The sequence below is a fragment of the Tupaia chinensis genome, unplaced genomic scaffold (genome assembly GCF_000334495.1).
Source record: "Tupaia chinensis unplaced genomic scaffold, TupChi_1.0 Scaffold138098_1, whole genome shotgun sequence".
In the NCBI taxonomy this organism is placed as follows: Eukaryota; Metazoa; Chordata; class Mammalia; order Scandentia; family Tupaiidae; genus Tupaia; species Tupaia belangeri.
This window is the reverse complement of record NW_006197997.1, coordinates 255,941-268,116: the sequence shown is the minus strand read 5'-3', so window position 1 is coordinate 268,116 and position 12,176 is coordinate 255,941. Positions and strand designations below refer to the sequence as shown.

Sequence of the window (12,176 nt, the reverse complement as noted above, 5' to 3'; positions counted from 1 at the left end):
CAAACCCCCTTTTTTGTTTCCTTTTTTTTTTTTTTTTTTTTTTGAGAGGGTTTTGCTATAGGGCACATGCATTTGCCAGAAAGACAGACAGAGACAGAGAGACAGAAAGCGAGAAATCACCCCCCAGGGGGGATGGCCATGCCACAATCCCTTCTCCTCCATTCTCTTCTCGGGATCTTGGACACCCACACACTTGCACCCAGCATGAGTTTAAGCCACTGGGTCTGGGACTCGAACCGCAGTTGACTACATGGGAGTCCAGCAAATAGCCATTACGCCATCTGCTGGTCCCATGTTTTGCTTTTTTTCTCCTCTTGATTGCCTCTCTCCTCCTCCCTCTCTGCCTTACATTACAGTTTGTAGTTCTGCTCTCCTGCTTTGTAAGAGCCAGATTCTCAAATAGCTGTTACCCTTGGCACCCCAGACTCCCATCTGCCTTGTCATGACTGCTGTGGTTTTATCTCCACCCCTTCAGGGATTACCTGTTATCTCAGAATGTTTTGATTCAACATCTGGGTGCATAGGGCTTTTCAGATCACCCAGTGTGCCATACTGCCTGAGGGTACAAGTGTAGTTATAGATACTACCTAATGCGTAGTTAGGGATTATTCAGATTAAAGTTTGTCAGTATGTGACTCCATATACCTGAATTGTATTTATTCAGTAAATGCAATTATTTATTAAGATTGAAGTGGAGCTTGATTAATAGATGACCTTTAATGTTTGTTGGTCTTTACTCGTTTATTTCTTCCATAAGTGAAAGAGGCAGAGAGAGGGAGAGAAAGAGACAGCACCCCCACAGTGTCTCTCAGTGCCACGATCCATCCCCAGTTTCAGCCAGTCTCGGATAATGGGCACGTTTTTGTCTCAGAGAGTCAGAGAGGCCTCGGATAGGAGCTAGGAACTCGCGCATGTGGGATTGCCATGCAGAGCTTCATGTTTCTCCACTGCACCCCCCAAGTGGCCCCAGACTTTTAACTTTTTAGTAGTCTTTTTAAGATGTCAAATAGAAGTATTTAAAAAGCACTAACATCATTGTTTTGTGTATGTTCAGGTTATTTCATCTATCCTTTGTGTCAAAGCAGTTTTGAAAACTAGATTTTAACTAAGTGCTTTTAAATTCGGGATACTAGAAAAACTAGAATACTAATCTGAAATTGTAAGTCCTTAATAAAATAAAGTGATTATTTATTCGGTCGTCAGGAAAGTCAAGATGCATTTTTGCATAGAAAAACACGTCATGACTTTCCCGACAACCCAGTGTTTTAGTCATTATGCAGTATCTGAGACCAACCACGTAATATTTAGAAGAGCTATACCAGTCTTAAGGAGTCCTTGTATTACCTAAATATAGTCTTTTAAAATTGTGCCAGAAAAAGGAGGAAGAGGAGGAGAAAGAGATATGAGAAATAACATTATTATAATCATTTTTCTTTTGTCTTCAAGAATAAAATATCAGTTGGAGGGGCTGGGAGGTGGCGTGGTGGTTAAGGACGCTGGATTCCCACGTGGCCAACTGCAGTTCAAGTCCTGGTCCTGGCAACTTGCTTTCTCACTTTCTCTCTCTCTTTCTCTCTTTCTTTCTTACTCTGTCCCTCTCTAGTCAAATTAAAACAAATAAATAAAGTTAAATAAAATAATTATTTTAAAAAAGAATAAAACACCAGTTGAAATGTTCATTGTATATATGCCATGTAATACGTGTAATTGATATAAAAGCAGTGCCTCTCTTTGTTTCATTGATTATTTTTAGTTTGTTTTCTAAGTAGTAAGTCGTTTATCTGGTTTGGTCTTCATAATTTGATCTGTTTTTATTTGGCAGGTGGCAATTTGCACCATACTGATGTCTCACTCCTTGGAGAACCTACCGAATTTGAGTATTTGCGAAAAGTGCTTTTTGAGTATATGATGGGTCGTGAGACTAAGGTATAAAGCATGTCTAGTGATGTGGTTTGTGGTTTAACTTTAAAGGAAATATATTCCACTTTGAATACCTGCTAGCAAACATTCACTATTAGCAAATTAATAGGAAGCAGCAGGTAATTATGTTATTGCTCATAGCTTAGGGAAGTGAATTGGAAGATCTTGTTTCTGTTTGTTACATTTACATTTATAACTATTTTAAAATGCTGTTGGATGATACTAAATACTAAAAATTAAAATTTTATTAACAAATTTCATTAACTTAAGAATAATCTCTGAAGCATGTAGCTATTTTTCTTAACTTCAGATCTTTTATTAAAGAATAGCTTCTATTTTCAAGGAGATTTTAGGGTGTTGTGGGTAATATTAGAAGTGGTCATAATTAAGAATGGCTACTTAGGGTCTAGAAGTGTTCTGCTCTATCACTGTTAAAATAATTCTTACACATGTGGAATATTGGCTATTTTAAATTACCACACTATGTAAGCAATAATGCTTGATTAATTTGTTTTCTAGAATGTTACACTTATTGTAAGGTTCCTGAGTGTAGAGTTTTGTCTTATTCTTATTTTTAATCCCCTGTAGTGTTTAAAAAGAGCCATATATTGGATATTTGGTAAATATTTATTGAAATTAATCGAATACTTTTAGGAAATTTCATGAGCTTATTTCACAAAATTTTACATTTAAAGCAGTTTCTGTTTTTTGTACTGTTGCAACTTTTTACCTTCATGGAAGTGTACACCATTCGTATACCTTGGCGAAGAATGAGATAGTGGGTTTCCTGTCCTTGGAAGCAGTCATTGTTTTAGCCTATGGGAGATTGGGGGTTGCTGAGTCATAGGATGCTAAGCCAGTCCAGGCTTCCATTTGCCAAAAATATTTAAAATCTAAAGAGCAGGGGCAAAAGAAAACATCTTAAAGAACATTATTAATTTATATACTGAAGATTTAGCCAAACACCAAGAATTATAAAGCTAGACACCATTTGAATCTACAGAGATTTTGAGTCAAATTAGTTTCCAAATGAAAAAAAAAATACCTACTATGATTGTGAACATGCATCACATGAGAGAGTGATGAGGAGTCATCAAGAAGTTCATGGAAAATACATATTATTTAAAAACTATATGTGAATTTCAAAAAAGTTTTTATACCAAAATAAACTTGTACTTTCATTCTCTTTTATGTGAACTTTTGAAGCATGCCCTTATTAATTCACAGTAATTTAGTGGTCTTTTCCCCAAAGACTTAGAAATTGAGGGGCAGCTATTGGTTTGTTGAAGTCATAATATATTTTTCTGTGCAAAAATGCATCATGACTTTTCCAACGACCTAATAAAAGTATTTTTCTTATCTTTTAAAAACAAAGCTAATGAAGTATAGCTTTTTAAAAAAATGTCCTTATTGGATATAAAACAGCAGTCAGTATTTTAGGTGTGGTAGATCATACAAAGTTACCTTGTGATTGATTACATTGGGCATTGGGAGAAGTGACATAACTTGAAAAAAAAAACAAGGCCCTGAACTTTAGTTATCTTGGGTCATTAGAGAATGTAAACCTGTGATCCAAATGTTGTTGCTCACTGGATCACAGTCACGCACCGCATCACCGTGTCGTGGTCGTGACAGATGGCACATGTGATGGTGGTCCCGTAAGATTATAATAGGCTGTACCATAGAGCCGAGGTGTATAGACTGTGCCATCCAGGGTCGTGTAAATTCCCTCCACGATGTCCACTCTGCCACCGAATTGTCTAAGGATGCATTTCTCAGAACTCGCTCTGTGGCTGTCTAACCTTCCCTTGATCTGTGAAATGAAGAGTCCTACTGCCTCGGTCTGTTTGTTCCGGAGGTCGGGAATGCATGTGAGGTGAGGTCTCTGCAGAGCTTGAGTCCTAACAGTGAAAGAGCCATTTTTTAGGGAAGGAGCCAGAACAAGCATAGGCTGGATTCTGGAGTGGCCGCTGTTCAGCTGAGCGCTTTCAGGCACCTGCACTTGATTTCAGAGTCTGACCTGAGAGATCGCCGAAAGGGTGTCCATGACACAGCCAAGCCCCGTCGAGTGCCTGGGTGGGCAGCCTGGTTAAGAACGTTCTCTCTGGTCTTTATCTTCGACGTTTACTGTATTTTTCTAGCTATTAAATAATAGTTGACTATCATTCTGCCATCACATTTAATAGGTAAACATTGAAAAGTGGTAGCAGATATTCAGGTTAATTTACCAAGCATTTATTGAGGTTTTAACTACTCGTTGCCCTTTATCACTGTGATGGTAGAAAGATGAAATTTGAAACCACGTTTGACTTACAGGAGCTCACCATGTAGTAAGAAACTGGAACAGTTCTGAGTTGACCATATGTGATGTAGAATGTAGTGATGGCTTTCTAAGAGAGGTACCGGGTTCTCATATTTTCCTTGAGAGAGCAGGGAGGATATGAGGAAAAGGCAATGTGTTACACTGGGCTTTAAGGGTTGTGTGTGTGTTAGAGTTTGATAGATGAGCTCAGCTGGGAGGAGTAGCCCACACAAGGTGGAAGGGCTCCCACGGAAGGCTGAGCAGAATGTAGAGGGAAGGCCTCGAGTGTTTCAGAGTTTTACCTGTATGTGTTGGGGAGGACATAGCCCTGAACATTTTTGAGCAGGGATTGACAAGATCAGAGCTGATTTTACACACATTATTCTCTGATTTGCCCGATTTCTGTACATTAGCAAAGAATTTGAAATGGAGACCAAGTTGTGGTTTTGGAATGAGCCGGAGTATGTAGGGCTTTGCGATTTAATGACCACCCGTAGCTGTTCCTTGTGTGGCAAGAGCTGTATGCCGTCTCACCTGTGTTTCTTCATCTGCTTTACATACAGTCTTCTTTCTTTTATGAGACAGAAGATGACCACATACAGTATACACATCTTTTTTAAAGAATTATTTAATGTAATTTTACTTATTATTATTTTAATTTGACTAGAGAGAGAAAGAGAAAGTGAGAAAACAAACCATCAGGCCTGGAACTTGAACCATAGTCAGCCATGTGGGAGTCTAGTGCCTTAACCACCATGCCACCTGCCAGCCCCCAGTATACAGTTTTGTTTTGTTTTCTTTTGTTTTTTGAGAAGTTTTTGCTTTAGGGCATGTGAGCTTGCCAGAGAGAAACAGCGAGACAGAGAGAGAGACAGTGAGAGGGAAATCACCCCTTGGGATGGCCATGCTGCATGCAGTCTCATCTCCTCTGTTCTCCTTCTGGGATCTTGGACACCCAGGCACTTGCACCCTGTGTGATTTTCATGCCACTGGGTCCAGGACTCAAACCACTGATGGCCATGTGGAGTCCAGCAGTGTAACCACTACACTGTCTGCTGGTCCCGAGTATACACATTCTTACAGCATGGAGTTAAGTAAGCGCTCCTTTCTTCTGTTCTTGTAGTTTTGGGGTTTTTTTTACAATTTCATCCTATATTTGCTTTTTTGTTTTTTGCTGTAGGGTGCATGAGCTCACAGGAGAGAGACAGTTATAGACAGAGAGGGAGAGAAATAGTGAGACCTGGGAACTAGCAGTTAGCATAATGGCTCTGTCGCTGGACTCCCACGTAGTCAACTGCGGTTCGTGTTCCGGACCCGGTGGCTTAGAACTCACGCCAGGCGCGTGTGCGTGCGTGCCCAAGATCCTGAGAGGAGAATGGAGGCAAAGGGATTGCGGCGTGGCCATCCCCCCTGGGAAGTGATTTCTCGCTTTTTGTCTCTCTGTCTCTCTCTGTCTGGTGAGCGTACGCGCCCTATAGCGAAAACCTCTCCAAAAATAAAAAAGAAAAGAAATAGTGAGACCTGCCCCCACAGTGGGGATGGCCATGCTGCAGTCCCACCTCTTCCATCCTTCTCTTGGGATTTTGGGCACGTGTGCACATGTGCCCAGAGAGATTTTTCAAGCCCCTAGGTCTGGGGCTTAAGCCATAACGTCTGCCATATGAGATCCAGCTGTCATAATCTCCATGCCACTTGCTGGCCCTACCTGTAAACTTTTATTGACACTGAAATTTAGCCTGTTCTCCTTTTTAGCAAAAAGTGTTCCTCGTCCTAAGCTTCACTGAGGAAGCCTCTCCTTACAGGGAACCTGACAGTAGAAGCCAATCTAAATCAGGTGGCTCATTCGAGCTTTCCCTTACTTCCCAGGGCCTGAGGATATTGTATTCCAGATAGTCTGATTTCTTTCCCAAGGTGTGTCAGAGAGCCGAGGCTTGTCCATCAAGGAGGTATCTGGCAAGCCAGGGGTGAGCTCTAGGTCTCCACTGGGTAATCTGCTGCAGCTTCGATACTGCTGATGAAGTCAGGTAGGGCTCCTGTTTGATGTTGCCTGGGAGTATGAAGAGACAGAGGCTGTGGGCTATTCATTTCTATAAACATGGTCGTGCACACGTGTGTACATGGTTTCCTAGTAATATAAATGGACTTTTTGATCCCTTGAGCTTTATACAGTTTTGAAAAGAAGAGAAATGCTCTCTGTAATTGTGAATACCTGAATTTTAGATTTTTGTCACGTCCTAAAAATTCAGAATGTTAATAAAATAAACTGTTGGAATAGTTGCTGTTTCTCTTGCCATTTTATGCCACGTGTATAGCTTGGTTTTTAGACTTCGTTTTAACACACCAGATTCCATTTGATCTAGACAGTAAAATGTAAACAGTGAGGGATTTTGTAAAACGCCTTTGGGATTCTCCAAGAACTACTAGTAAGTTGTTTGAAATGGCATTTGTTTAGACTGTCAACTTGGCAGAGGCAGAGATAAAAAGAAGAGGGCTGAAACTGACGTTTTGCTGTATGTGGGATTTGTAGTGGAGGGATAGTATTAGTTGATCTGTTAGTTCAAGTAAGTGTTAGAAATACATGAAGTGTCTTGCCTAAGCTTAGTACATAAGAGGATTTAAAAAAATGGTTCCTGTCCTTTCTGGAAATCAATATAATACTTTCTATTCTGATAATGTAAAGTACGTTTCCAAAATTTTCGGTTAACTATATTATGTCATCTTTTCCATCATCACCTTCCCCAGACCACCCCCTGTCCTCCCACACACAGTTTGGGCAGCCGTATAAACAAAGAACACTAGCTCAGTTTTCTGGGTTACCCTCCACCCACTGTAGGAGTCCCCGCAGAGTACTGCCACCTGACTTTGTATGTAAGCATTGAACTTGTTATCCTGCTTATTTCTTAAGTGGTATCTTCTTTCCTCTCTGTCTCCCTCAAAACATCTCATCTTGATACAAAATAGGGAGTTTCAACCTTTGAGGAGAATTTTCCAGGAGCTTATGGGTGACAGTCTGACTTACGGTATATTTATTTAGATCTGCACAATTTCTGATCTTGTTTTGCAAGCCACCATGTGTAATGTTTTGATTCATCATGTTTTCTACCAAACAAAGCATCTCGTGTTTATTTACAATGTAGCTTGTATTTCTATTAGGCTAATGTACTGCATGTCTTGACAGATACCTACTAAGCATGTTCATGTCCATGCAGTAGCCCATGTTTATGAGATATATGATGTGATTTAGTGAAAGCTGACCTCAGGAGAGACCCAGTTTTGACTATTCAGAACATGTTTTGGCAATACATCACTTTCTAGATAGACTTGTGCAAATAAAAAGCATTTTAAAATGAACGAGCAATAAAGTTTCATCTTAATAAGACAAAGGGCCAAGAGCATTAGAACTCTCTACAGCTTCATGCTATTATAAATGCATTTCCTTGAAATAATTTAGACCCAGACATTGTAAGGAATCCCTTGAAATTGAAAATCTAGTGTTGGCTATTATTTCCTTGACTGATACTTTCACATCATACTTCTTTGTCCGTGGCTTCCATTGAGAGCACTAAAGAATCCCACCAGCAGAACATGTCAGAACGGGTTGAGACTCTGTCCGCTTCACTGTCTGTTAGTGATCGTCTCTTTTTTTCTTTAGACCATGGCAAAAGTTATAACCACTGTATTGAAATTTCCTGATGATCAGACTCAGAAAATTTTGGAAAGAGAAGATGCTCGGCTAACGGTAAGCTTTAGAAGCAGGTAGTAGGTAGAAAATCGTGCTATCACGTCTGTATATGCTGTCTCATTTATAAAGATGTTAAGTTGATAATAGAGATTTTGACATTTTAAATCTTTACTATAGTAAAGCCTGCAAAGTGAGAGTGAATTGACATGAAGCAAATTTACCCATAGGCAAATGTGAATGGTGCCCTTGAGGGAAGGAATAGTCTTATTTAATAGCATATATGAGCTTGATACCCATACCCATATATGCCATTTGGGAGTTTCAGCACTTGGGCTATTTATGGAAAGGATGAAAAAGGGATTAGTATATATCTAGTAATAATTTTTAAAACCAAGTTATGTCAGGTTGTTACCTATTTTAATAGATTACAGTTTTTTATTCTTTTTACATTGATTTTTATATTAATTATGGAAGAAAGAATTTAAGTCTTCTTGAGCTTTTGACACCTTGGTAGGGAAATGTAGACAGACAACTGAATTATTAAAAAACTTGTGCGAAGTAGCTGTGATTAAAAGAGAAGCAAGCACTTGACCCATGCGCTTTATACAAAGCTCCCCTTGTCCAACTTCTTTTTTGCCCTAGGCCAGTAATTCAGTGAAATGTCCTACTACAGGCTGCATGTGGAGTAACTCCTTGGTTCCGCTTCTTTTCTTTGCCTTGGTAGTACCCTGTGAGCCCTCCATTCTGGTCTCTTCCCCTATTTAACGGTCTCAGTTTTTCTCTCTGCTGTCCTAACATAAGCATCTCCTTTGTGGTAGGCTAGCATTATGTCTGAGTACTTCCATTAAGGAGCACCGAGTCAGTTAAGTCCCAAAGCATACCATTATATTTTGACACACTGTGTTTCTTAACAAAAGCTCCTCCTTCTCTCGAACCCAAATATTCCTCTCTGTAGTGGTCAGCTAGTTCTGCTTTGTTCTGATTCTAACCCATAGAACTCGACCAAAAATCCGGAGATGGCCTTGAAGAAAGGTTCTCCACCCCTCAATGCTAAAAACCTCCAACACCTAGCACAGGGTGGATCCCAAAGGGTTCTCAGTGTCTCACTGTTGCTGGCTTTCCTGGCAGGTCATCCCAGCAGTCCTGTATTCCATTGCACATTGTACTGCATGCCTATTTCTGTGTTCTGGGACAGTTCTCGTTTTGGCTAGCATTTGTAAAGCGCTCCTTCCCCCAAATTAGTGGCCTGAAAAGCTTTGCTATACCTCTAGTTATTTCTGGTTTTAAATATTTTAGATATAGAAGTATCCCATTATAATGTATGTTATTTGTCAATAGAGAGAATGTGGTCTTAAATTACATCAGACATCTAATTGTATAAGCACGTAGTCATTCGGAGTAGTTGTCCTTTACTAGGTAAAGCTGTTGTGTCTTGGTGAAAATTAAAATCTCCAGTGCAGCTTGAGCCCGTTTACATAATCCTGTCATTCTGGTCTAGTTCAAAGGGAAAAAAAAAATTTTTTTTTTTTTTTAAATTCTGCAATAGGTTGCATACACTCACCCAAGAGAAACAGAAAGAGAGAGGGCAAGTGAGAACGCTCCCCGGGGGCCAGGGGAGGGGATGGCCACAGCACAGTCCCTTCTGCTTCATTCTCCTCTGAGGGTTGGGCACACATGCACATGTGCCTGCACGTTTCTTCAAGCTGCTGGATCCAAGACTAGAGCTGTGCAATTGGCCCTGTGGGACCCAGCTGCCTTAACCACCATGCCAAAATATTTTTAATGCTATAAAAGAGCTTTAATTTATTTACCTTTATTTATTCTTCCATGGCCTCTTTATCATCTTGATTTTTGAGTGTGGCACATTCTGCTCATACTGTTGGACTGTATTTAATCAGGATATGCTGTACAGTACAGACTTACCCTAAGTCACTGCTCCAGCAAATGTGTGGCAGGAAGCACTTTCCTTCTTTCCATCTGCATGTGAAGTCCCATGTAATTTGCTTTGATGGATAATTAATTGCATTAGTAAGTTTTAAAAGCGACCTATTTAACATAGGTCATACTCACTATAATTTAACATAGGTCACTTTTAAAATAGGACCTATTTAACCTATTTAACAAAACCTTTTAAAGCAGATTTTAAAAGTATATTTTTTCAAGTTTAACTAAAAAGTAACTCTGAACAACAGTGGCCTCCCTCTGTCCTGACCGTGGTGTTTCCATTCTGTACAGAGATGAGATGGTGGCTAACCAGTCCTTCCCGAAATAACCCTCCTGTGTCCCAAAGACTGAGCCGCCCAGAGGGTGTCCTGAATTTCTACTGTTCCTTTAAGCAAAGTCTCATTTTTCATTGTCTTTTGCTTAATGAACAAATTCAGTCAATAGTCACCTATTCTACCAGTTGTTATGGGTACTATAGGAAAACGGAAGACATGGTTTTTGACTTTGTGGAACCTTCAGTTTTGGGGAGAAGGGCGGAATCTATCCATTCATACTTGAATAAAAAACACGCCTAGAAGATAAATTCCAATAATAAAAATAGATGCTTAGGAAATATGAAATGCATTATAGTGAGCATGAAGTGGGAGAGATGCCCTAAAATGAGATGACATAACTTAATCAGTTTGAGTCCCCTTTTGTCGTTCTAAGAAGATTCTTAGTATTTGACAGAGTGACTCGTGACGGTCTCGTGTATTGAAAATTTTAAATCACTGTTGCTTGAGAAAGTTACAGCAAAAACATTTTCCTTAAGTTTGCTCTTATTCCTAAAATGAGCAGTAAGAATTACTGTCTTTGAAAAGTCTCTTGAGTACATCTCAGTGACTTGCATAACCCTGTCCAATGAGCTGTAAGTCACTGAACATAGTTCAAACCAGTGACCTGTTTTTCCAGAAGTAAGCTCAATAACGTGTATAGAAAAGAAGCTTTAGGAGCCTTCTGAATAATCATTTAAAATAGACTTAGTCACATTACCTTTGAATGTGTGCTCAAATAGATCTTCTTTATAATGTATTATAAATGTGCAGCCATAGTTTCCTTTCTGTTAAAATCGGCAGCCTCGAGTGTTTCCTTATTTTAGCCGTGGAGACTAAAAGCTGGTGAAAGAAAACCAAAACAAGCAGCAAAGCCCCAGGACACAGCGGATCTGCCTCCTGCCACACTGATACTTGGCATGCTTAAGAGAGCGTGGGTTGCACTCTGTACTGCCAGTGTGCATCCCATGTGAGCGTTTGCAGTATTTAGCAGACACTCTAGGGGGAATATACATTCTAAAACCTGCACTTTGACCCCGATGACTACACACTTACTTTGCGGCATTGACCAAAAGCTTTCCGTGACGGCTGGGAAGATATTTTTCAGTCTGTCCTGTCTTTACCATACCTCTTCTCCTAAATGAACTGTGTACTCATTCTGTGAAAAACGGCATTACAGAATACACGTTATCACTGCTTTCAAAATTTAACCTAATCTCAAGAATATATTTCATAGTTGACAAGCCATTATCTGTCAAGTGAAATTAAATGATAGAGCATAACTAGTTTGAGGGTCATGTTGTAGAGAAAAGGGATCCTAGTTCTTCACTAACTTGCTGTGGAAACTTGAGCAAATCTCAAGAGCTTCTATCACAATTTCTTTACCATACTAACCTAATCTCGTTAGGACTGGTTAGTGCCTGCTCTGGGTTCTCAGGATAATGCGGGGTGGTAGTGATGATTGTTCTCCATGTACCAACGCGTACAAGTAGTTTTTCCTGGAAAATGAGATTTCGAAAGGGAAAGGAACAGTGAACATGTTGTAAGATCAGCTATTAGAGACCTCAGTAGCACAGTGGAGTCAGAGGCATGCCCCAAGCTCACAGAACGTCCCTATCCTCAGCTCCAGCACGGGATGCCGGCACACGCACCGTTGCTGTGATAAGAGCCTAGATCTGAATGGCTCCCCAGCTGCATAGCTTTGAGCAAACCTTTTTTATATTTCTGGCAAAATGATGGTTTGGATTATATGATCTCTAAGGTTTCTTTCCCTCTCAACTATAAAATATAAAGTTTTAGATTTGTTTTGAGTGGGAGAAAATGGCCTTATATGCAAGAGGCAGACGTTAAAAAGAAAACACACGTACCAGATGCAGCCATCTTTTTGTCTTCCCTCGAGTAGCCCTTTTGCTTCTGTTCAGTTTTAGTTTATCATGCCTGCTGTTTTGTTCTGTAGTGGTTTAGGCAGCTAAGGTGGCTAGAGTAGGCTGGATATTCGAGTAGCACAGTATGGGAA

General features: G+C 40.0%; 1 protein-coding gene across 6 annotated transcripts in view; it reads left to right on the top strand.

Moving 5' to 3' along the window:
* The window catches only part of GOLGA4 (golgin A4), a 142,524-nt gene that overhangs the window by 121,797 nt on the left and 8,551 nt on the right, over window positions 1-12,176 (top strand). For 5 of the 6 annotated variants that reach the window (XM_014592659.2, XM_006161068.2, XM_006161067.2 and 2 more), the window contains 2 exons: window positions 1,823-1,926; window positions 7,875-7,961. In XM_014592659.2, the coding sequence (XP_014448145.1) occupies window positions 1,823-1,926; window positions 7,875-7,961 (191 nt within the window). The remainder of the gene's footprint in view (window positions 1-1,822; window positions 1,927-7,874; window positions 7,962-12,176) is intronic. The other variant, XM_027776805.1, reaches the window with a different exon arrangement.